We start from the raw sequence: 22,931 nt of genomic DNA, 5'->3' as shown, positions 1-22,931 counted from the left end.
AAGCACTGTCAAGTTGGTTGTTGATCATTGCTAGACAGCTTGCCATACATTTTCAAGACGAATTAAGTCAAAACTGTAACTAAGCCACTCAGGAATATTCACGGTCATCTTGGTAATCAACTCCAGTGTGTATTTGGTCTTGCATTTTAGGTTATTGTCCTGATAAAAGGTGAATTTGTTTCCGTGTCAGACTAAACCAGCTTTTCCTCTTGGATTTTGCCTGTGCTTAACTCCCTAGTCCTTGCCGATGACAAGCATACCCATAACATGATGCAGCCACCACCATGCTTGAAAATATAAAAAGTAGTACTCAGTGATATGTTGTGTTGGACAAACATAAAGCTTTGTATTCAGAACAAAGTTAATTTCTTTGCCAATTTTTTTGCAGTTTTACTTTAGTGCCTTATTGCAAACAGGATGCATGTTTTCAAACAGGCTTCATTCTTTTCACTCTGTCATTTAGGTTAGTATTTTGGAGTAACTACAGTGTTGTTGATGCCATCCTCAGTTTTCTTCTATCATGGCCTTTAAAGTTCCCATTGGCCTCATGGTGAAATCCCTGAGTTGTTTCCTTTCTCTCTAGCAACTGAGTTAGGATTAATACAATATTGGCCTCTTGCCAGATTGATGACTAAAGCCATAGATAAATGGATGTCAGCTCAACTGGATTTATAACTATTAATGAGTGTTGAATTATACAAAAAAACAACAGAAATGTGATATTTGGGGTCTCCTTTGACATACCAAATCACTGCTTAATTTTCATGCAAGGAAAACTGGGTCCGGTTTTGTAAGGCTTAAACACCATATGACGTGATTAGAAAAAATCTGGGCCCATCATAGCCCATATAAAACAATTTCACAGCTGATTTATTACAAGGGTCTGCAGTTGTATCTGGTTAGGTTAGCCTACCAGATCAGGAAAAACTCTGGGCCCCATGAAAATAACCTCACGCCTCGAAATGTTGAGATAGTATTGACGTTTATATTTTAAACAATAGGTGGTGGGAATTTGCATACATACACTGGTGACATCTGCTGGTCAGGAATAAATATAAGCCTATTTGATGTTTACCAGTTCCTTCAGAAAGTATTCACACCCCTTGACTTTTTCCACATTTTGTTATGTTACAGCCTGAATTCAAATGTATGAAATTGAGATTTTTGTCACTGACTTACACACAATTATTACCCATAATGTCAAAGTGGAATTATATTTTTCTAAATATTTACAAAATAATCAAACATTTTAAAGCTGAAATGTCTTGAGGCAATAAGTATTCAACCCCTTTGTTATGGCAAGCCTAAATAAGTCCAGGAGTAAAAATGTGCTGAACAAGTCACAATAAGAAATTCCTTTTGTGGAACTAGTTGCTCTCGTTCAGACTCACCACAAATCAAAGCATTCAGTGATTGTCCAGAGGTTCAAATTTAACTTCCATTTTCGGAAATCAGGTCAGTCTGTTGCTAACTTTGTTGCTGAATTATGTGAGCTCTCTGAACATTGTGAGTTTGGGGCTATGTTAGAGGACATGCTCCGTGACTGATTAGTCTGTGGCATTAATGAGGACAGCACACAGCGCCGTTTGCTGGGGGAAGCCACACTGACTTTCAAGAGAGCATTGGAACTCTCTCAACGGATGGAAATGGCCGCTAGTAAAATATTCAAAAGACCAACAGTGTCAGTTGTGCAGTGCATCAGGTGACGAAAGAGGCGTCAGAAAAAAGGGGAAAAGCAGTGGAAAGTTTCAGAAGTGGGGGAACACATTAAGCAAACAACTGTAAGTTCAAGGATACGGTCTATCACAATTGCAACAGAAAGGGATAATTAGCAAAACAATGCATGGGTCCTAGGAGCAAGCCAGATGGTGGGCAGACTGGGCAGACCATGTTCACAGCATCGAAGCAACAGTCAGCAGCGCACCACCTAGAGAACGCAGGGGAGGAAGAGCATTGTTCCTTCAACATGTTTAATGTGAGTGAGCCGCGTGCAGAGCCTATCGATGCTACAGCGGAGGTAGATGAGGATGGAGGTTGACACGGGGGCCTCTACCTCTGCTGTCAGTGAGGAGACCTACAAACAAATGTGGGGCTCAAAACAGGCTTCTTCCCTCACACCGGTAGGAATCATGCTATGAATCATGAATCATGCTACATACACCGGGGAGACCATACCATTGCTGGGGGCTCTGGAGGTGGACATTGCATACAACAGCCAGGAAGCGAGAGCACAGCTCCTGGTGGTGAAAGGTAATGGCCCTAGTTTACTAGGGTGTGACTGGCTCACCAAAATACAACTGAACTGGGGTGTGTCACGCCCTTGCCATAGAGAGGCTTTTTATTCTCTATTTTGGTTAGGCCAGGGTGTGACTAGGTTGGGCGTTCTATGTTCTTTTTTCTATGTTTTTGTATTTCTTTGTTTTTGGCCGGGTATGGTTCTCAATCAGGAACAGCTGTCTGTCTCTGATTGAGAACCATACTTAGGTAGCTCTTGCCCACATGGGTTTTGTGGGTAGTTATTTTCTGTTTAGTGTGTTTTGCACCTGGCGGAGCTGTTTCGGTTTTTTCTTTTGTTCCTTGATGTATTTAGTGTTCAGTTTATTAAAATAATGATGAACACTTACCACGCATCTTGGTCCTCAACTTCTTCCACCAACGGCCGTTACATAACTACCCACCACAACCGGACCAAGCAGCGTGGTAACCAGGAGCAGAGGGTTCTGGACTCCTGGACATGGGATGAGATTTTGGACGTCAGTCAGGAGCCGCCACAGCCGCCCGTCAGTCAGGAGCCGCCAGAGCCGCCCATCAGACAGGCGCCGCCAGAGTCGCCCTTCACTCCGGCGCCGCCAGAGTCGCCCTTCACTCCGGCGCCGCCAGAGTCGCCCTTCACTCCGGCGCCGCCAGAGTCGCCCTTCACTCCGGCGCCGCCAGAGTCGCCCTTCACTCCGGCGCCGCCAGAGTCGCCCTTCACTCCGGTGCCGCCAGAGTCTCCCATCTATTTGGGGCACGCTGCAAGGGTCCCCAGTCCGAGGTTGGCGGCGAGGGTCGCAGCTCCAAAGGCGCCACTTAAGTGGGCCAAGACTATGGTGGAGTGGGGTCCACGTCCCACGCCAGAGCCGCCACCGCGGACAAATGCCCACCCAGACCCTCCCCTATGGGTTTAGGTTTTGCGGCTGGAGTCCTCGCCTTTGGGGGGGTACTGTCACGCCCTGGCCATAGAGAGGCTTTTTATTCTCTATTTTGGTTAGGCCAGGGTGTGACTAGGTTGGGCGTTCTATGTTCTTTTTTCTATGTTTTTGTATTTCTTTGTTTTTGGCCGGGTATGGTTCTCAATCAGGGACAGCTGTCTGTCTCTGATTGAGAACCATACTTAGGTAGCTCTTGCCCACATGGGTTTTGTGGGTAGTTATTTTCTGTTTAGTGTGTTTTGCACCTGACGGAGCTGTTTCGGTTGTTTCTTTTGTTCCTTGTTGTATTTAGTGTTCAGTTTATTAAAATAATGATGAACACTTACCACGCATCTTGGTCCTCAACTTCTTCCACCAAAGTCCGTTACAGGGTGAGATAAAACACACATGAGTGAGATTTTCAAAGATGAACTGGGCACACTGCAGAGCACTGTTCGTGGATCCTCAGACCGAGCCTTGCTTTTTCAAGCCCAGGACAGTGCCACACACCATGAAAAAGAAAGTTGAGGATGAGTTGGAGCGGCTGCAGGAAAAAACACCATTACTCTCATTCAGTACTCCCGCTGTGCAGCTCCAATCGTTCCTGTTCTGAAAAGTGATGGCACAGTGCATATTTATTCCAGTGTGTCCTATGGCCATGCAAATGTCAAAAGTGAGTCTAGAGTCGAATGTGTTAGCGTGACCACTGCATGGGGAGTATTGGCAGGCCATTGAAAGTTCAGAACCCAGTCTCATAATTTAATCTCTGTTAGCTACAAACTGAGACAGAGTCCTCCTAACGTTTCTGGAGAGTGGAGAGGAGAGGGACTCACAAATAAGTGGGTCATCATCGGATACATGGGGAATGGGCCAGGCATGGGAAACAGATTAGGCACACGTAGTCATCTGAGCGAATCGGCCCCATAGAAGAAAAACAAGTTGCTCAACCTTTGCAGAAAAGCAAAGGAGGAGGGAAACGTAAAAGGAACAAGTGCACAACACCTTAGATTCTGTTGCCGCCAATTCCCTGTGATGGTGCCACGGCACACGTGACTGTCACAGTCCAAATCCCCTATACCCATTTATCCATTAGTGTTAAGTACTGAGGGCCACTCAAAGCTGTTTTAATCAGGGGAGGGGGTGCATAAAGGAATTCTTTGTCAGTAAGGAAGACAGGAAAGCAGGAGAATGAGGATACAAGGAGGCAGGAATCAGTAGAGATGATGGAGGATATCACAATGGATCGATGATTACTAACTGAAGGACAGCAGATTCTACACTAACTGAATTAATCGATATATTGTATTTCATTGCACAGCATCTGCAGCTAACCATTCTTAACTTTTGCTCTAGTTATAAGAAAAAAAAGACTATAGTCTGCTTTTTGAAGATACCCACCTCATGTTTTTACATGACAAACATTTCACAAATGCAGGCCTCAATAGTCTCCCCTTGTTACACACACACACACACATACTGTAGTCTCCCTGTTTTCCGTTTTATGTATAATGTCCTACTATGACATTCCCTGTCATCTACATTCATCCCCATCTCCACATGTTGTTGAAACACCATCTCTCCATATCATATTTTACAGTTATCCCTGTCCTGATTCAACCAGCCTCAGGTACTGTATCAATTTCCATGACCTTGGTAGGAAGCTATCTCTGCAGGGGAATCTCAGTATAACTGTACTGCCATTGTTCCTTACTGACCTTCACATGCTTTACTGTGGTCGTGTTTAGTTCCCCCACCCTCTCTTAGTCACCCTGTTACACTAAAGCTTCCCTGGCCACTCTCTGTGATGAGAGAGCTCCCTTTGAGGGGATTAAAAATGCCTCTCTCTTGGCATCCTTTACCTGCTACTGCTGGCTTAAAATGCTGTATCTGGATTGTTTTTTGGGTGGACAGTATCTTGATCAGTTTATTTAAAATTATCCTAAACTCTGGTTGACCCCAGGTCAGGAAAGTACAGCTTTTCGATTAATCCCAGGGCACCACTAATTGCAAATCAGTTAGTTGGCTTTGGCTTGTTCAGCTCAATCCTCAGCCACACTCCTCTTCTACCTGAAAGATAGAAAGCTTCAGGTAACCATATAATCCTCTCTGGTGAAGCACTTTTCTTTGAGAAACAGAGGCAAGGGGGAATGTGAGAGAGTTAGAAGAAGGAAGAGGGGAGACTCCCCAGCTGCAAAGAGAGACCAGAAGTTAGCGCCCCCTCGCTAATGGCTGCACATTACCTATGGGTAATTCTGTGGCCCCCCGGAAAGAAGACACCACTCGACATTTACCGGCAGCCATCTGAGAGTACAGGAAAGCAGAAAGCCAAAACATGCATTGGCTAAGCTAAGCCTCCCCACCTCACCTCACCTCCACCCTTACCCACCTTCAGAACACATCACAATACAAGCAGTATACTGAGGGGACAGGTAAATAATCGCAGCGGGGAAAGAAAGAGGCCACCTTCCTGATATATGCGTCACACAGCGGTAGATGCCCCCTCTATATAGGTTCCCATTGCAGTCCCTTGTGGTTGTTTGGTTCTGCTGCTGCTGACTCCTGGATGTGTTTCATGGCAGAGCAACAAAAAAACAGAGAAACAGCACAACAGAGAGACAGAGATTCATTCATCCATCATGCAAGTCCTTTCCAGTCTGGCGTTGGTTCTGAAGAACATTTGGACACTTTCTTTCCTCCGGGATCTCCTGTGTGAATTTGTGGGCACTGCCATCTTCCTCTTCACCAGTCTGGCCTCTGTGGTGCTATGGCCCCAGCTTCCAGCCTGGGATGGGAGCCTCTCCAGTCCCACCAGTGATCATCATCTCCATGACTTGTCCTCAGAGTCCGACCCATCCTTTCTCTCGGACTCCCAGCCCCTCTCCGAGTGCCACCCTGACCCCCTGCATGTGGCCTTGGCATTCGGGGCCTCCGTGGCTGTGGTGTCTGTGTGCCTGGGTCCTGCTACCTCTGGAGGAGGGGTCCACCTGAACCCGGCTGTGACCCTGGCTCTGGCTGCAGGACTGAGGGTGAGCCCCTGGAGAGCTATCCTCTACGTGGGGGCACAGCTCCTCGGTGCACTCTGTGCTTGTGCACTTCTCATGGGAATGGTGCCTGCCCCGCTCAGAGGGCATCTGGGGCTGAACGAGGTCACGAGTCATGTCTAATATATTTGTATTTGATTCTAGGTTGTAGTGAAGTATTGTTTTCCTGTAGTATTGTAGCTTCCGAAAAGTCATGATTAGAAATGTTTTGCCAAAACATTTTGTATGGGCTTAATTGATTATGGGTGTTTATAAACATTTTAACTTAATGAATCCAGGTCTGATATCTGTAAAAATGTTTATTTTTCCAGGTAGGCTTGGGTGTCCACCCATGCCAAGCCTTCACAGTGGAGACAGCCATCACCTTTCAGCTGGTGGTCTGTGTCCTCGCCACGTCTCGACCCACATCAGCCTTCCACCTCCTGGGTCCTGTAGTGGTCGGCTTGTCTGTCATTCTGGGGAATCTCGTGGCAGTAAGGAAGAATCCAGATCCTATTTGTGTTTGTTTAAATTCTGTCTGACCATAATAGATTTTCTATGGGTAATTTGATGGATTTTGTCTAGTAAAACATTTTGTAGATCTTTACATTTTTCCTATGACTTATCTTTGATTTCACCCCCCCCCCTCTCTTTTTCTCCCCCTCTCCCTCTCTCTCTTTACCTTCAACCTTTGACCAGATTGGGTACACTGGCTGTGGGATGAATCCTGCTAGGTCTTTTGGTCCAGCTGTGGTCACTTTAAAATTTCAAAACCATTGGGTGAGTCTGGCCAAACACAAGTTGACTCTATGAAATTACAAAAGTATTATTGACACTATTTACTAACATCACACCACAGTTCACACATACAAATCTACTTACAAAAAAAGTTTCTCTCTCCTCTGCAGGTGTATTGGGTGGGGCCGTGTGCGGGGGCGTTACTAGCTGGCCTACTACATGACTTGGTGCTCTACCCACGGTGGGGTAGCCCTGGCGACTGGTTGGCTGAGTTTAAGGAACTGTTTCCCAAGGATCCACTCAAACAGCCCACCACCTTGGAACACACAGTGGAGTAGAAATGGAGGCAGTTATCTTACCATTGTCTGACCATTGACCAAAGGTGACCACACACACCATTCTCTGATATCTGACCATTTGCCACTGGTGTACACAAGTGGTCATGCTAGCTGGGTCCATCGTTGAGTACCACTGAGTGAAGAAACTCAACATTTGTACACATCTACAGTATTCATGCACATCTACAATGTAGCTATGATAATATACTCTGCTGTATTCTCTGGGAGACTGCTTTCTCCTCTCTTTTCCTGAGTGTACTGGATAGTTCCCTTTCTGGCCAGTTATCTGATATTTCAGAACTGAACAAAACACTAATCCACCCTCTCAGGTTCTTCACAATCATGTTGTTTGTCAGTTTGACTTCACTTTGTGCATCGTTGTACCTCTCTGAGATGTTAAACCATCTATAGAAGCAGATCATGTATATTCAGACCAAAGCCTGGACATGTCAATGAGTGTCCAAGGCGATTTCATTCAGGTCAGTACGGGTACGGGTACCAGCTGTATAATCATTCACATTACGGGACAGATCACTATAATATGTGTTTTTATATACCGCTATCATGGTGTTTGTCTTGTTATACATATTTAAATAACGGCTGTATGACTCAGTAAAATGTTCTTTATTATATCATGAATTTTACATTTGTTTTTCACTATATTGAAACGGAATGTAATGTTTTTCATGTCCTCTGTGCAAGAGTTTATTAAAGCTGAAAACCGAACTGAGTCGTCCTACGGAGTGTATATGGGAGGGGGGGGGGGGGGGGGTGTAAAGTGGGTGTGAAGCTACAGGAGTCATTTTGTGTCCGGTCCACTTACAAGTTCCATCTGTTTCCATGAAATGTCATGCCCTGGGGAGGACTCATCTAGGAAGGAAGGGCTTGGGTGTAATTGACCAGTGTCTCCATAATCTCTCAAACCCAACAACCCTGCCCTGTGTGTGTTTCTGTGTGTCTGTATCTGTGTCTGTGTGTGTCTGGGTCTCTCTCTTTCTCTCTCCCAACAATGAAAAAATTTTGAAAAATGTGTATTTGGATCCACGTCGCGATAGTTTTATACCTTGGTAATGCACACTCTTGAATCGTGTACTTACTTTTTTCATTTATGTACTATGAGACATTGTTTACGGGTTAATATAACACTATAAATATACGTGCCAATGTGTCTGAGAGCTGCAGTTCTGTTCTGACAGACTGACATCTCTTCACTTCATGTCACAAAATATTCTCTGCGAAGTCCTATCTGCAGGAAACAGTTAGTTACACTCCACTCAACACAATGCAATGAGAGCCGCAAATACATTTTGCTTAGCAAGAAAAAAATCCTTCAACTCACATCAACAACTCTGCCCTATCTATGACAGCCCTCTCGACATTACTGTGTAAGTTCCCTGACTTGCGAAAAACAACTGAAGATGATAAGAATTACTCACATAGGAAGAAGAAATTTGGATTCCAGTATCATTTGCAGTGAGGGAGTTGACGGAGACATAGAAGAGCTATGAAAAAGATGGAGGAACACCGGATTCATAGATCAATACAAATGATGGGTCTCCTGCTATTTGCTCTCCCACATTACTCTGACACCTTAAATCTAAACCTGGTTAACTTCACTGAGTTCTCTGGCCCCGAGGGAAGCTTCTTTGGCTTCTCTGCAGATTTCTATCAGTTTAGCAACAAAACGTGAGTATTGCAATATACTATTTGGTAAGTTTTGGCTTTGCTTCATTCAGTAGGCTTTGCATCATTATTATGATATCTGTTAAACTACACTGTATAGTTAAAAGTATGTGGACACCCCTTCAAATTAGTGGATTCGGCCATTTCAGCCACACCCGTTGCTGACAGGTGTATAAAATTGAGCACACCACCATGCAATCTCCATAGACAAACATTGGCAGTAAAATGGCCTTACTGAAGAGCTCAGTGACTTTCAATGTGGCACTGTCATAGGATGCCACATTTACAACAAGTCAGTTTGTCAAACTTCCGTCCTACAAGAGCTGCTCTGGTCAACTGTAAGTGCTGTTATTGTGAAGTGGAAACATTTAGGAGCAACAACGGCCCAGTCGCGTAGTGCTAGACCACAGGAACTCACAGAACGGGACTGTCAAGTGCTGAAGCGAGCAGCGCGCAAAATGTGTCTGTCCGCGGTTGCAACACTCACTACTGCCTCTGGAAGCAACATCAGCTCAAGAAGTCTTTGTTGGGAGCTTCATGAAATGGGTTTCCAAAGCCAAGCAGCCACACACAAGCCTAAGATCACCATGAGGAATGCCAAACGTCGGCTGGAGTGGTGTAAAGCTCGCCTCCATTGGACTCTGGAGCAGTGGAAACGCGTTCTTTGGAGTGATGAATCACGCTTCACCATCTGCAGACCAACAGATTAATTTGTGTTTTGCGAATGCCGGGAGAACGCTACCTGCCAAATGCATTGTGCCAACTGTAAAGTTTGGTGGAGGAGGAATAATGGTCTGGGGCTGTTTTTTATGGTTCGGGTTAGGCCCCTTAGTTCCAGTGAAGGGAAAGCTCAACGCTACAGCATACAATGACATTCTAGACGATCCTGCGCTTCCATCTTTGGAAGGCCCTTTGAGGAAGGCCCTTTCCTGTTTCAGCATGACAATGCCCCTATTGACATCCAGGCTGTATCACAACCGGCGGTGATTGAGAGGCCCAGCGTCGTCCGGGTTTGGCTGGTGTAGGCCGTCATTGTAATTAAGAATTTGTTCTTAACTGACTTGACTAGTTAAATAAAGGTTAAATGTAAAAATGTCAACAACAACAACAAAAATTGACAAAGCGAGGTTCGTACAGAAATGGTAACTCGAAATCGGTGTTGAAGAACTTGACTCTCCTGCACAGAGCCCTGACCTCAACCCCATCGGTCACCTTTCTGATGAATTGGAACGCCGACTGCCCGGCCAGGCCTAATCGCCCAACATCAGTGCCCAACCTCACTAATGTTCTTGTGGATGAATGGGAGCAAGTCCCCGCAGCAATGATCCAGCATCTAGTGGAAAGCCTTCCCAGAAGAGTGGAGGCTGTTACAGCAGCAAAGGGGAGAACAACTCCGTCTTAATGCCCATGGTTTTGGAATGAGATGTTTGATGAGCAGGTGTCCACATACTTTGGGTCATGTACTGTATATGCTGGTATTACTCTCATATTAAATTGGACAAGGTATGTGGAGTTTGAATGGCTTTTCATTAGATTCTTGTCTGAAATCCCAAAGAGAATATTTGAACCATAGTATTTTCTGTCCCACAGCATCAGTGTTGTGGTTGGGGCCCCTAGAGCCAACACCAGTCAGCCAAGAATCACTGAGGCAGGGGCTGTGTACCTCTGTCCCTGGGCACAGACAGGAGGGGCCTGTACTACCATGACCTTTGACACAAAAGGTAAACCTTTCCTAATCAAAAGTCCTATTCATGCATTTCTCAATGTTTTCTAAAGCTGTGAACATATTATCATACTGTAGATCAGTAAGTAAGTAAAGAAGATATTTATTTATTCTGGGCTCAATTACAAAAAAGGTTGAAAAACTGGGCTGTCTGATGTAACTACAGGTGATGAGGTTTATCCTCACCAGAACTTAGTGATAAGCTCTTCAAAGTCCCACCAGTGGTTTGGTGCTACTGTGCGATCCTCCGGAAACTACATTGTGGTGAGTTTTTCCAGCCGTTGTGGCACAATACTGTTACCACTCTCTCACTCTTTGAATTCTCATAAACCAGTCACTCAGGCTGCTGTATACAGTCACTGTGCAGTATAGAATGCATCAGATATCGATCCTCTAAATCTTTTACAGAACCTCTCTCCCTCCCTCAATTTATTTTCCTTCCTCTCCCAACCACCGATCCCCTCTCTCTTTCTACCAATGTGTGTATGCCTCTGCTCCTTCTTAATTTGACTTTCTTTCTCTCGCGGTCATTCTCTTCATCACTTTGTGTTACCCTTCTCTATATCACGTTCCTTCTCCCCCTCTTTCTCTTTCTCTCCTCCCTTCTCTCTCTCCCTCCCTCCCCCTGCGCCAGGCCTGTGCCCCCCTGTTCCACTGGAACGTAATAGACGTGGGGGAACGTGACGAGGCCCAGAACACTCCAGTGGGGACCTGCCTAGTGTTGAATACACTGACGGGTGAAAAGGTCAACTACTCCCCCTGCAGAGACGTCATGACTGAGAAAAATTACAAAGCCCTGAAGTACAGTAAGAGATATTAGTCATGCCAGTAGTACCTGTACAGTACAGTAAGAGATATTAGTCATGCCAGTAGTACCTGTTCTGTACAGTAACAGGTTCCTCTGTCCACTCAAAACTTAAAGGCTGCATTTATACATGCAATCCAAATTTGATCTTTTGCCACTAAATGTTATTTTGACCAATCAGATTGGGCAAAATAACAGAATTGGGCTGCCTGTGTAAACACAGCCAAACAAGTATCTTGTCAGAACTCTTTTGGTAATTGAGTATCATTCTCACTGCTATGCCACAAAACACCTCGGGTATATCCTTCTTAAAATAGCAGTTGACTTCATGTTCAAACGTTTGCCTGCTGGTTTTTCTTTCTACTCTGCATGTTTTCATCTTTGATCCTGATCTTTATTCTCAGCTACCGACAGACGATACTGTGAAGTGGGATTTAGCTCTGACATAACAAAGGTGCCCGCCATCCAAACATTTCTCATCAAACTTTTTATTTTTGACTCATATAATGTTATATACTACACAGCAATGTATGGTAGCAGAGTAGATCATTTAGATCCACGTAGTTTATGATACTGTAATGTAGTAATTACACCAACAGTGTTATGATACCATCTATAACAATAATTTGATTTGTTTCTTGCCGTACTATTCTAGGAGGGAAGGCTCCTTATCGGTGCTCCTGGAGGCTACTATTTTCAAGGTAACATGTGCCATCTGGTGCCATTATTAGCCTGGTTAAACTAGATTTCACGCTACACCTGAGGTAAATCTGCCGGGGCATAAAATTGCTGGGGCATAACATTTGCTGCTGGGGCATTGGAGCTGGATGCCACACTTTCTGAGGCTGCTGTGGGATGGGGGGTTTGTTGCTTCCGCTGCTGGAGCATTGAACAAAAATGGGGTGGACAAACACTAAAACACTAAGAACAAGAAATATAAAATGTCACCATACATGGTTCTTAGGCTGGTGGCTTCCGTAATTATGGTGGCTTCCATTATTGCATTGTTCAACACTCCTAGGATAAATGTATCCACTAATAGCCCTGTTGTTGGAACGTCTCCGGGAAGGTTGATGATGACTGAGCATGATGAATTATCATATTGTCATATAGTCTCGCAAATGCCAGCCCTAGGGCAACAACATGTCAGAACATTGTTAAAGTGGGAGGCAACCTGCATGCTTAATTTGACTAATGTTACTGAAAATATTATGAAATAAATATGTATAAACATTACTAAAGGTGTCTTCTCCAAATGATGGTTGCGGTGTTTAACCTTTCTGTTGCAGGTCAGATCATCAGTGCAGGACTGCCTGACATCGTCGACAGTGCCAAGAGCCAGAATGCCAAACCTTATGTGGTAGGACAAACCCATTCCCCTGAGACTGGTGGATACGATCATTACCATGGTAAGAGGGTGACACGCAAGACTTGTGGTCTAATGCAATGGTTTTCAAGCCTCTTCTCCGAGACGCCAAGATGTTTCACAATTCTGTTGCAACCCTGAACTAGCAAACCAAATTCACCTCATTAAGTGCTTGATGATTAGTTGAATCAGGTGTTCTACCCCGAAGAGAGGTTTGAGAACCACTGGCCTAAAATATTCAGTACAAAGATATTCAGTGACATTCTTCTCAGTTCAATAAACCCGAAAGGTTTCGTTCGCCAACAGGGTATTCTGTGGCCACTGGCGAGTTCACTGGAGACTCAATACCAGGTGAGAAAGTTCCCGTCAAAAGTGTCCACACAACCAGATAATTACTAGCCCGGTCCCAGTTTGTACTATCATTCCGACTCATTGTCATGCCAAACATTTGTTCATGTTTTGCATGACAAAGAATGGCGCAAGGAATGGAATATTAGCACATAGGCCCATACTTCCTACGTTTTATGTGCCTGGTAGTGATGCTGACAGCTGTGCAAAACCTTCAAACATTTGTCAGTAAGATACAAAAGGTTGAAACATTTCTCAATAATTAATTTGTTAAGTCTGTTTTACTGTGTTTTAAATCCAGTACACGTATTTATTTTCTGTTTCAGATTATGTGGTTGGAGTGCCTAATGATCGCAACACAGCAGGCTCAGTAAGGGCTCCCGATGGCGTCATTATCATTTACTTTTCATATTCATTTATTAGAGAGTGATCTAAGCTAATGTTGTGGCTTTGTATCCAGGTCAAAATCTATAATGGAGACACACCTGGCTTTTTGGGAGTTAAACGCACATTCTTAGGCTCTCAGGTGAGACTGCATTTCCATCATTTCCATCACATTTTATTTCGATTGACTTGTTTACAGGAGAGTGATGAAGAAGTGTCTATACAGATATGCCTTTGTGTTGATATCTGAGTCCCGAGCAACGTAAGTCCACTCAAAACCACATGCAACTTTCATCTTGCAGGTGGCCTCTTACTTCGGCCACAGCGTTGCAGTGACTGATATTAACAATGATGGGTATGTCAGAACTCTCATACTTACTTTTTTTTAAGTCCTTGATCATGGAAGTATTAAACATGAATTAACCACCTAATAACATCTAAGCCACTGTTTGCTGGCCTGCTGTCTCAAGGAACCATGAAAGAGAGCTCAAATGTCCAGCCATTCTTGCTCTGTCCTCTGTCCCCTACAGAATAGACGACATCCTAATCGGGGCGCCCCTCTTCATGGAGCGTGTGTCGGGCCAGCAGTTGCAGGAGGTGGGCCAGGTGAGTTAAAACCTGATGAGTCCTGTGTGGTCTAGCACATGGGAGCATAGTGTGCAGTCTAGCACATGGGAGCATAGTGTGCAGTCTAGCACATGGGAGCATAGTGTGCAGTCTAGCACATGGGAGCATAGTGTGCAGTCTAGCACATGGGAGCATAGTGATGCAGTCTAGCACATGGGAGCATAGTGTGCAGTCTAGCACATGGGAGCATAGTGTGCAGTCTAGCACATGGGAGCATAGTGATGCAGTCTAGCACATGGGAGCATAGTGTGCAGTCTAGCACATGGGAGCATAGTGTGCAGTCTAGCACATGGGAGCATAGTGTGCAGTCTAGCACATGGGAGCATAGTGTGCAGTCTAGCACATGGGAGCATAGTGTGCAGTCTCCATTCACCTTTTTTTTATACCCAGCTCCGAGACAATGGATGTGTGTAATCCTTTCCCAGGTGAGTGTGTACCTGCAGAGAGAGCGCTCCACCTTCCACTCCAAGCCAGACCAGAAGCTGACAGGTTCCCAGTTGTACGGACGCTTTGGCAGCACCATCGCCCCCCTCGGTGACCTGGACAAGGACGGTTTTAGCGGTGAGGCTCTAATATACAATCATTTGACTTACAATATACGTATCTTCCCTTCTAATATAGTAACTGCCTCAGGGGCAGCAGAATCAGTAGTATCTGATTTTCTGGGTAACTTAAACAAGGAATGATATTAAATGTGAAAATGTCCTCTGCAAAGACTTTGTTTCCGAAAGGAGATTCATCTTTGAGTTCATGATTCCCTCTTGAAATGCTACATTTTCTAACGGTGAGGAATGCTTTTGTCATAGCAGTGTTTCAATGCACTCCGTCCGTGGATTACTCATCATTATAAAGTGTTTCTGTCTCTCTCAGATGTTGCTGTGGGAGCCCCATCCTCGGGCGTTGAAGGGAGGGTTTTCATCTACATGGGGACTAGTGATGGACTGTCTCCCCAGTATACCCAGGTCATCGAGAGTCCCTTCCGGTCCCTAGGCTCTCCAGCACAGTTTGGCTTCACCCTGAGAGGGGCCACTGACATTGATTCAAATGGCTACCCAGGTTAGTCTGAAAACGAACTCTTCGGAAACTGTAGGCTCGTTTACCTTGATTTAGAATAGATGTGGATTTGATTATATTGGGTGTTGTGTTTTGACTTGATGTGTTTTGACTTGAAGTATTTGATTCTAGCCCAAAAAACGTGAAATAATAATCTCATCAAGATTTGAGAAGTTATGGAACAACAAACCTTACCCCGGCCAACAATTCCCAACTATGTCCCTACCTCTCTTGTTAAGCCACAGTGTCAATCCTGCCAAGACCACTTGGAGATGTCAACCTGTAAGATCACGTGGAGGTCACTCTCTTCCCTTACAACTCCACAATCAGCCTCTGGCGCAGTTCAACAACAGCAGCTGCAAATATTTCTGTTGTCTTTTTCATTGTAGTTGACTACTACCCAAGGACAAATTGCCACTACTTAACAAAGTCCTTTCAGTCCCAGTAAAAACGTCCTCTGACATGTTGTTTGTCTCCCGTCCCCCTGGAGACCAAGGCAAAGTTTCTCGGACACACGAGAGAGAAACAGAAAAGTCACTCATCCAGTAGAGTGGCCAACATTTGTCGGGGGAGAGCACTAAAATGGAGATACATTTAGTGTCCCTTGGAGACTAGTGAACTACTCTCAACACAGCAATGCTTTTTGATGTGCAACACCTCTGGCTTTTAAAGACACTCATGGCGCTCTTTGTCTCTTGTTCCCCCAGTGAGCCTGTTACAGTTCAACTTTTTTTTCAGCTGACCTCTTTCCCTGAAAATAGTTTTGTTTCCTACTTTAAGTTTCTTAGGAGTCACTGTGATATGAAAGCAGAGGTCCTGGCTGTTACCAAAGGGCAATCAATCCCATGGACTATTTTTTTGATAGCACTTTCTCATGAAAGGGTATCAATCATGTCATTTTTTCCAAAGCTGTTTCATGACGTTATATTTCTTATGTTTCAAGACTAGAAAAATAAGAGCTTGCAACTTGTTATTGTCAATCTTTGTTGCCTCACAGATCTAATTGTTGGTGCATGGGGAGTCAATAAGATTGCTGTGTACAGGTACAGTAGTGTGAGACAAACAAACAGTTTATTTATTACTTTAAATTAACTTGAGAAATGTTATCTGGAGCAAGTTTAACATTTGCATTCACAATGTACCCACACCGTCTATTCTCTGTTTGTGTGGGGTGGTGCCAGGGCTCAAGCCGTGGTGATGGCCAAGACCCAACTCTCCCTCTACCCTGACTTCCTGAACCCAGATGTGAAGGAGTGTCAGCGCCCCACCACCAACGAGCCTGTGGCCTGGTAAAGATTCTTCTCAAACCAGAGTATCATACCATTAGTGTGGGCATTATCCATAGCCGTGGGAAGTTGTTTGGGGGTGCGGGTGCTGTGTTAATTATGATGTATATTTGATATTTTTGTATTTTCAAGGGGTAGTAGAGGTGCTGAAAAAACATTTTGCCTGCCCTACAAACACTATATCGGTCCGCTAATACAGCACTATTAAAGATCCAGTGCAATACTTTTGTGACAAAATTTCTTTTAAATCAATATTATTTTTTATAACAATTTTCAGGGGGTGCTGCAGCACCCAACTGGGAAGAACATTTATGATGGACAAATGTTGGTGGGCACGGCAAACATGCACGTGTTGTCACTATGTAGAATTGCTGCAGTATCCTAAGTGCCAAACATTTTATTAAGATGTGTGACATGTCTGGACAGTTCCTGGTTGTGTTAGACTGATCTTTCCCGTGATGATGTGTGAATTTGTTCTTGTAAATTCAGAATGGCATTATGACTGATGCGGTCTGTCTCTCTCCTTACAGCTTCACAGTCATGATGTGCATTAGTGTGTCTGGCCACAGCATTCCAGAGGAGATAGGTAGGAGACGCATACTGAAGTAATTTATTCATGTGGAAACATACACATTCTCCTTGAGTTTCAGTTTTCTGTTTGTTCAAGACCCTAAATCCACTCTTGTAGTTCTAGATGCAGAGCTTCAGCTGGACAAGATGAAACAGACAATGGCCAGGAGGACCCTATTGCTGCAGACCAATCTGCCCCAAGAGTATTTTCAGCTAACCATTCAGAGAGATGTGGGAGTGGTCTGCAGGAACCAAACTGCTTACCTACGGGTGGGTTGCTTGTGCCAGTTTAGCCAATTTATAGACCTGTATTTTGGTTTACAATGGTCAGAGCTCAAAACCTGAAATAAAACCATAATGGTGCAGCAGTGTTCTCATCAGGCTGAGGCCCCCAAGTGGCCATTCACTGAAGTGACACTACAACAGGCTCCAATCACAATACCATTAGTAACCTCACAAAAAGGTTGTGAACACTGCCATTGTCAGTGGCAACAGACAAACCTGAAAGGGAAATAGATTTATATTGTCTTAACACTATGTGATCCACTAAACTGCAGTAGATCTTTACTGAATTTCAACTGAATTGAGGGTTAATTGCATCAATGTCAGTACTGCTTCCTGTCTCTCTTTCCAGCATGAGTCAGAGTTCAAGGACAAGCTCAGCCCCATCTTCATCTCCTTGAACTACAGCCTGTCCAACTCCCAGGAGGCCATGCTGCATGGCCAGAGAGCTGTGGTCGCACAGGTGACATCACGCATTACATTCTAAATGTATTAAAACATTTTCATTTGCAAAGGAAAAACATTTATAAGTGGTAATTACACGGTCGAAACCTATGAATTAGCGTAGGTGTTTGTTTCTTTGGGTATAAAAATGTGTGTGTGTGTCTGTGTGTTGTGCAGACCAGGATCATTCTGGACTGCGGAGAGGACAACGTCTGTGTCCCTGACCTGAGGCTGACCGCTGAAGCGTGAGTGTCAAACTCCCCTGAGTTCCTCATCACTCAGTAGTGTCATCTGTTTTCTTGGTCATTCTACATGTTCAGGAATTTGACCAAGTAAGGTCTCGTGGGATCAGTGTGCGGAGATAATAGGGTTTAGTTAGAGCATGTTATTCCGGTCTACTAATACAACCCTTTGACCCATCCTCAGAGGTACTGGCCGTCTTCTGATAGGGGATGACCACCCTGCCCTGCTGGTCATCACAGCAGAGAACAGAGGAGAGGGGGCCTACGAGACCGAGCTGGAAATACGCCCACCAGCCAACACACACTACCAGAGTATGGTGACTGACAGAAAGGTGACTGTGACTCTCCTGTTCATAATAAAAGGGAATTGTTAACAGAGTGGCATCAACTGTCCCACACCTGCAGGAAAAACTTTGAGCCCAGAGTTTTGCTGGTTAGGTTATTTGGTCAGCATAGCCCACCGGCCCTAAGTAAAACACACTCTCTGCGTCTGAAATGGCACCCTACTCCCTATATTGTGCACTACTTTTGACCAGAGCCTCATGGGCCCTGGTCAAAAATAGTGCACTATATAATGAATAGGCTGTCTGAGTGTGCCATCTCTCCCAGGACTTCAGCAGGTTGATTTGTGCTCAGAAGAAGGAGAACCAGACGGTGGTGATGGTCTGTGAGCTGGGGAACCCTATGAAGCAGGGCCAGAAGGTAACCACCATGTTATTAAATATAGTGTAAGTAAATACCCTCGCAAGTGCCTTGCATGAGTCAGAACGGCTCATTGGAGCAGGAGCCTATCTCCTGTTTCTGTAGCATGAAGCAGCTTGATAGACAGGACACTAATCTATCACCTTAATCTCCTTAGTGCTGTCTGAGTGCCAAGCAGAGACTCATTGGGTACCTTTTTTACATTCTGTAGTATAACTTGGCCGGGGATCGAACTCCCAACCTTCCAAACTCTGGCCGGACACACTGAGTTGGCATGGAATTACACATAGAGTAATAGTGCCGTTCTGGGTCTTCACTGTCAACGGATGTGGATGACATGTGACTGTGTTTGCAACAGCTCTGTCAGTCTGAATGATGCAGTACAGTATGTTCTTCTCTCTGTCTGTCGTAGCTCCAGGCTGGTCTGTTCTTCAGCGTGGGGAACCTGGAGGAGGTGGAGAGCCACGTGTCATTCACATTACAGATCAAAAGGCAAGAACAACACTTTCATCCCTTCTTGAGGTTTTAATGCCTTCGATGCTACCAAGGCTTTGTTTTTGTATTTTTAATACAACATTTTAATGGGGAAATTCAAGATCACTAAAGTTAATGTTTAGTGTAGAGTGATCAGCACAATGTAAGGCATATTTAGGGTCTTTGAGATACACATGGTTTACATGCTTGTTAATGAAGTTGTCTGTATTTTAGACATTCAAGGTGTCAGCTGAAGGTTCATGGCCTTTCTAATGACACAAGGGAAATGGTCAACATTCATTCAGCTTCTTCCTTCCTTTATACTCTCTAGCAAGAACAGCCAGAACCCTGACAGCAACGTGGCCCATCTGAGGATTGATGTCAGCGCTGAGGCAGCTCTGGAGATGCGGGGGTGGGTGGGCCTTCCTTCATTGTCTTCCAATTATCCTCCAATTATCATCAGAGCCATAAACTGTGCTGTTTTGTGCTACCATGGAAATGAGCACTCCTCCTGACTCCCGAGACACACTTTCTGTTTGACAATTCAGAGCTGCCAATCCAGACAAGTAGCAGACTGAATATCTAATATCCAAAAAGGATGAGTGATGTTTGCCAATTGGAAGACGTTGTCCTAAAAAGAGCGTAATACAGTACAGTAACACCATGGTTTCCTCTTGTCCTTGTAGTTATTGGCTTTCCCAGGACACGTAGTTACTAATTATCACTAGGACCAGGCTAGTGTTATCAGTGTTGTCCTCAGCGTTTGGTCCACTCTTGTAGCCTGTTGTTTTTTGGACAGGGGCTCCTCTCCACCTGAGTGTGTCCTGCCCATTGCCAAGTGGGAACAGAAGGAGCATCCTGCTGACCTAGAGGAGGTTGGCCCGCTAGTGGAACACGTCTATGAGGTAACCTTTTTATGGTTCACTCGGAAAAGAAACAAGAGCATTTAAGACATTTGTCTCTCTGAGGTTGGTGCAGTTTTAGGTCAAGATGCGTAACATCTATTTGAAGAGTCCATAAGGCCCTTATAGAGTAGGTTTTGTATATGTTATTTCATATATAAGCGAAGACAATGAGATCCAACTTAGTGAGCGAAATCTGAAATCATGTATTTTTTTGTTGTTGTTGAACCACTCAGTTGAGAAACCTGGGTCCGAGCACGGTCAACGCCAGGGTGCAGGTGGAGTTCCCTACCCATCACCATGGAGAAGTCCTGCTCTATGTGTTCGCCAATGCTTCTGAGGATTTCCTCACCTGCCACACTGACTCCCCTGACATCGACCCATATCAGGTGAGAGAGGTAGCATGATGTGGCCCTGCAGTGTGCCAGACAGCAAATCTTTCTATAGTGGGAAAACTATGTTGTTTTTCCATGAATTATGTTTCATTTAAAAGGAAATCACTATTTTATTTTATATTTGCCTTAAATAGAAGCAAAACCAGATGTTCTATTGTTCTTTTGATGATGTTTTGGTCATATGAAATTGGAGTACACTCTTTTGTTTTGGCAGTTGGTGAAGACCGGGAATGCTACTGTTGGTAAAGTGTATAAGGTCAAACAGAATAAGGTGGCACAGCAGGAGCCTCAGCGCAAAGAGACCGTTCACGTGGTAAGCAAGTGTCGCCTCACTCGATTAACATAATGACATGCATCAGTGTACTTCTGACAGCAATACAATCAAACTGTCTTGTCTTTACTTGATACTGTACGATAGGCTAGTTCCTTTTTGCTGCAATTTCAGGGACAATTTGCAATATTCTATATGTGCCACAAGAGGGGGCTAAACAACAAAATATTACATCTCATGTGGATGGGTACATTCCATTGATGTGTAATGGGGGAAACAGGTTGCCTCAGTTAGGTCTGTTCCTCTCTCTATTTCTCTACAGAACTGCACCAGTGGAGATACCTGTCTGAGGTTTGTGTGTGAGGCCACAGGTCTGGAGAGAGGCTGGAGCGCTGTGGTGAAGGTGATGTCTCGACTCTGGGTACAGACCTTCCTGGAGGTGAGAGGGACGGAGGCAAGAAGAGGGAGGGAGAGATAGGGAAAGAGAGAATCACAGTGACATATTTTCCACACAATTTTCACTATATCTGCATTCATAGGTGTAAAGGAAAAGTGCTCCAAGACAGCTCTGCATAATTTTGAGATAGCATTTTGTAAGATCTTACTTCGTTGACATTATTCCGTAATGATTATGGAACCCTCATTCTGTTTCCCCTAGAGGCCCTATGAGAATTATGTTCTCCACTCTACAGCACGCTATGAGGTTATAGATATGCCCTCCAAGATCCAGCCTGAAGAGCTGCCAAGTGGACAGGCTGAGGTAAAAAAAAATAAAAAATAATAACGTTTACCCTTTCCACTAGTGTGTAGACAACACTTATTTACTAATGACATAAACGGCTGACTTGAGGCACATACACAACCGTATCTCACAAGGTAACCATTTCTTCAGTAGTCATTGGACAGATTTAATTGGAGCCAGTTGACCATGTGTGTATGTGTGTAGACCCAGACCAGTGTGGTGTGGAGGGCTCCTGATGGAGAGAAGGAGGTGCCGGTGTGGTGGATTGTTGTGGCTGTGGTCTCTGGCCTCTTCCTCCTTGCACTGCTGGCTCTGATCTTCTGGAAGGTAATGTGCTGACATCGTTAAAACAGCAGGTGGCGCAAGATTGGGCCCTATAACTGGGTAGCATTTAGAAGGTGCTACTCAGCTATCATCGAAGTATTGATCACTCAGTCTTTTTTAATGATATGTTTTCTTAAAATGGAGACTATTTAGAGGGGACATAAAGGAGAATGTCCTCGATGACACACGAATGAAACCGGAATCGGGAAACAATATGTGGAAATGTAAATGTTTTGAGTTTGTGCTTCAGGTGGGGTTCTTTAATCGCAACCGTCCCCCGTGTGATGATGACGACGACGATGCAGAACACCTAGCTGGGGCTGGACAGTCAGAATACGCTGAGATGCCCACAAACGCAGAGGACAAGCAAGCATAAACAACTGCTGTTATCACCCTGGAAACCCTGGTGTTTTATGTATTTATTTGGTTTGACACGGACGCCCACACTTTTCCCGAGTGTTAAACTGTTTCACATGGTTTGTAAAATGTTGCTGTGGGCTTCTTGTTTTACTCCCTATAACTGCACATTTTCTATTGTGTAGCTGTTGCATTTTGTTTTAAAATAATCATATGATCGCGATTAAACACTTTGTGTCCTTTTGAAGCCAAACTGGCATTCCAATGTTCACAGAGGGGATATCCTTGTTAGTGTGATGGCATCGGCCTGCTCTCTAAGCAACCATTGTGTTGGGGAGACCGTCATGACTCACTGAAGGCTGAGCCAGCTTCCTGTTGTTGTAGAGGGGAGACCCTAGTGACAATAACACTCAGACCCGGCAACCATGTGTTTATAATTAAAAAGAATAATAAATAAATACACAGATATGGCAAGAAAAGTACAATACACATGCTTGTTTTTTTGTTACATTGACATTTTATATGCATTTCAAAACAACTGCAAATGAATAGCGGCTATTGTGCATGCAAACAGATAGATAGCCTACTTTTAAGTGATATGGAACACTGTGTTCTTACATTTGTAATTACACCGTCCTCCTAATAGGGTTCGAGATTGACTTATAAGGGCCCATAGACCTTCATA

The 22,931-nt window shown here is 44.4% G+C and overlaps 2 protein-coding genes across 2 annotated transcripts; both read left to right on the top strand.

Annotated features, from left to right (window-relative positions):
* The first annotated feature begins 5,772 nt into the window (after window positions 1–5,772).
* Window positions 5,773–7,978, top strand: LOC110538935 (aquaporin-5). Its single transcript, XM_021625903.2, has 4 exons — window positions 5,773–6,316; window positions 6,523–6,684; window positions 6,890–6,970; window positions 7,099–7,978. Exons 1-4 carry the CDS (start codon window positions 5,807–5,809, stop codon window positions 7,264–7,266), a joined length of 921 nt encoding a protein of 306 aa, XP_021481578.2. The 5' UTR covers window positions 5,773–5,806; the 3' UTR covers window positions 7,267–7,978.
* Window positions 7,979–8,531: 553 nt separating this feature from the next.
* itga2b (integrin, alpha 2b) lies at window positions 8,532–22,744 on the top strand. The gene is made up of 31 exons (XM_021624569.2): window positions 8,532–8,952; window positions 10,540–10,670; window positions 10,839–10,936; window positions 11,307–11,478; window positions 11,882–11,931; window positions 12,133–12,178; window positions 12,767–12,886; window positions 13,150–13,194; window positions 13,518–13,561; window positions 13,652–13,717; window positions 13,878–13,930; window positions 14,106–14,181; window positions 14,628–14,763; window positions 15,073–15,258; window positions 16,253–16,298; window positions 16,437–16,544; window positions 17,072–17,127; window positions 17,230–17,381; window positions 17,746–17,856; window positions 18,015–18,082; window positions 18,264–18,411; window positions 18,689–18,781; window positions 19,194–19,273; window positions 19,587–19,667; window positions 20,055–20,160; window positions 20,394–20,546; window positions 20,767–20,865; window positions 21,146–21,262; window positions 21,482–21,583; window positions 21,770–21,892; window positions 22,140–22,744. Exons 1-31 carry the CDS (start codon window positions 8,771–8,773, stop codon window positions 22,263–22,265), a joined length of 3,174 nt encoding a protein of 1,057 aa, XP_021480244.2. The 5' UTR covers window positions 8,532–8,770; the 3' UTR covers window positions 22,266–22,744.
* The last annotated feature ends 187 nt before the right edge of the window (window positions 22,745–22,931 follow it).

The sequence above is a fragment of the Oncorhynchus mykiss genome, chromosome 12 (assembly GCF_013265735.2).
Source record: "Oncorhynchus mykiss isolate Arlee chromosome 12, USDA_OmykA_1.1, whole genome shotgun sequence".
Classification (NCBI taxonomy): domain Eukaryota; kingdom Metazoa; phylum Chordata; class Actinopteri; order Salmoniformes; family Salmonidae; genus Oncorhynchus; species Oncorhynchus mykiss.
This window is presented reverse-complemented; position numbering and strand designations above follow the sequence as displayed.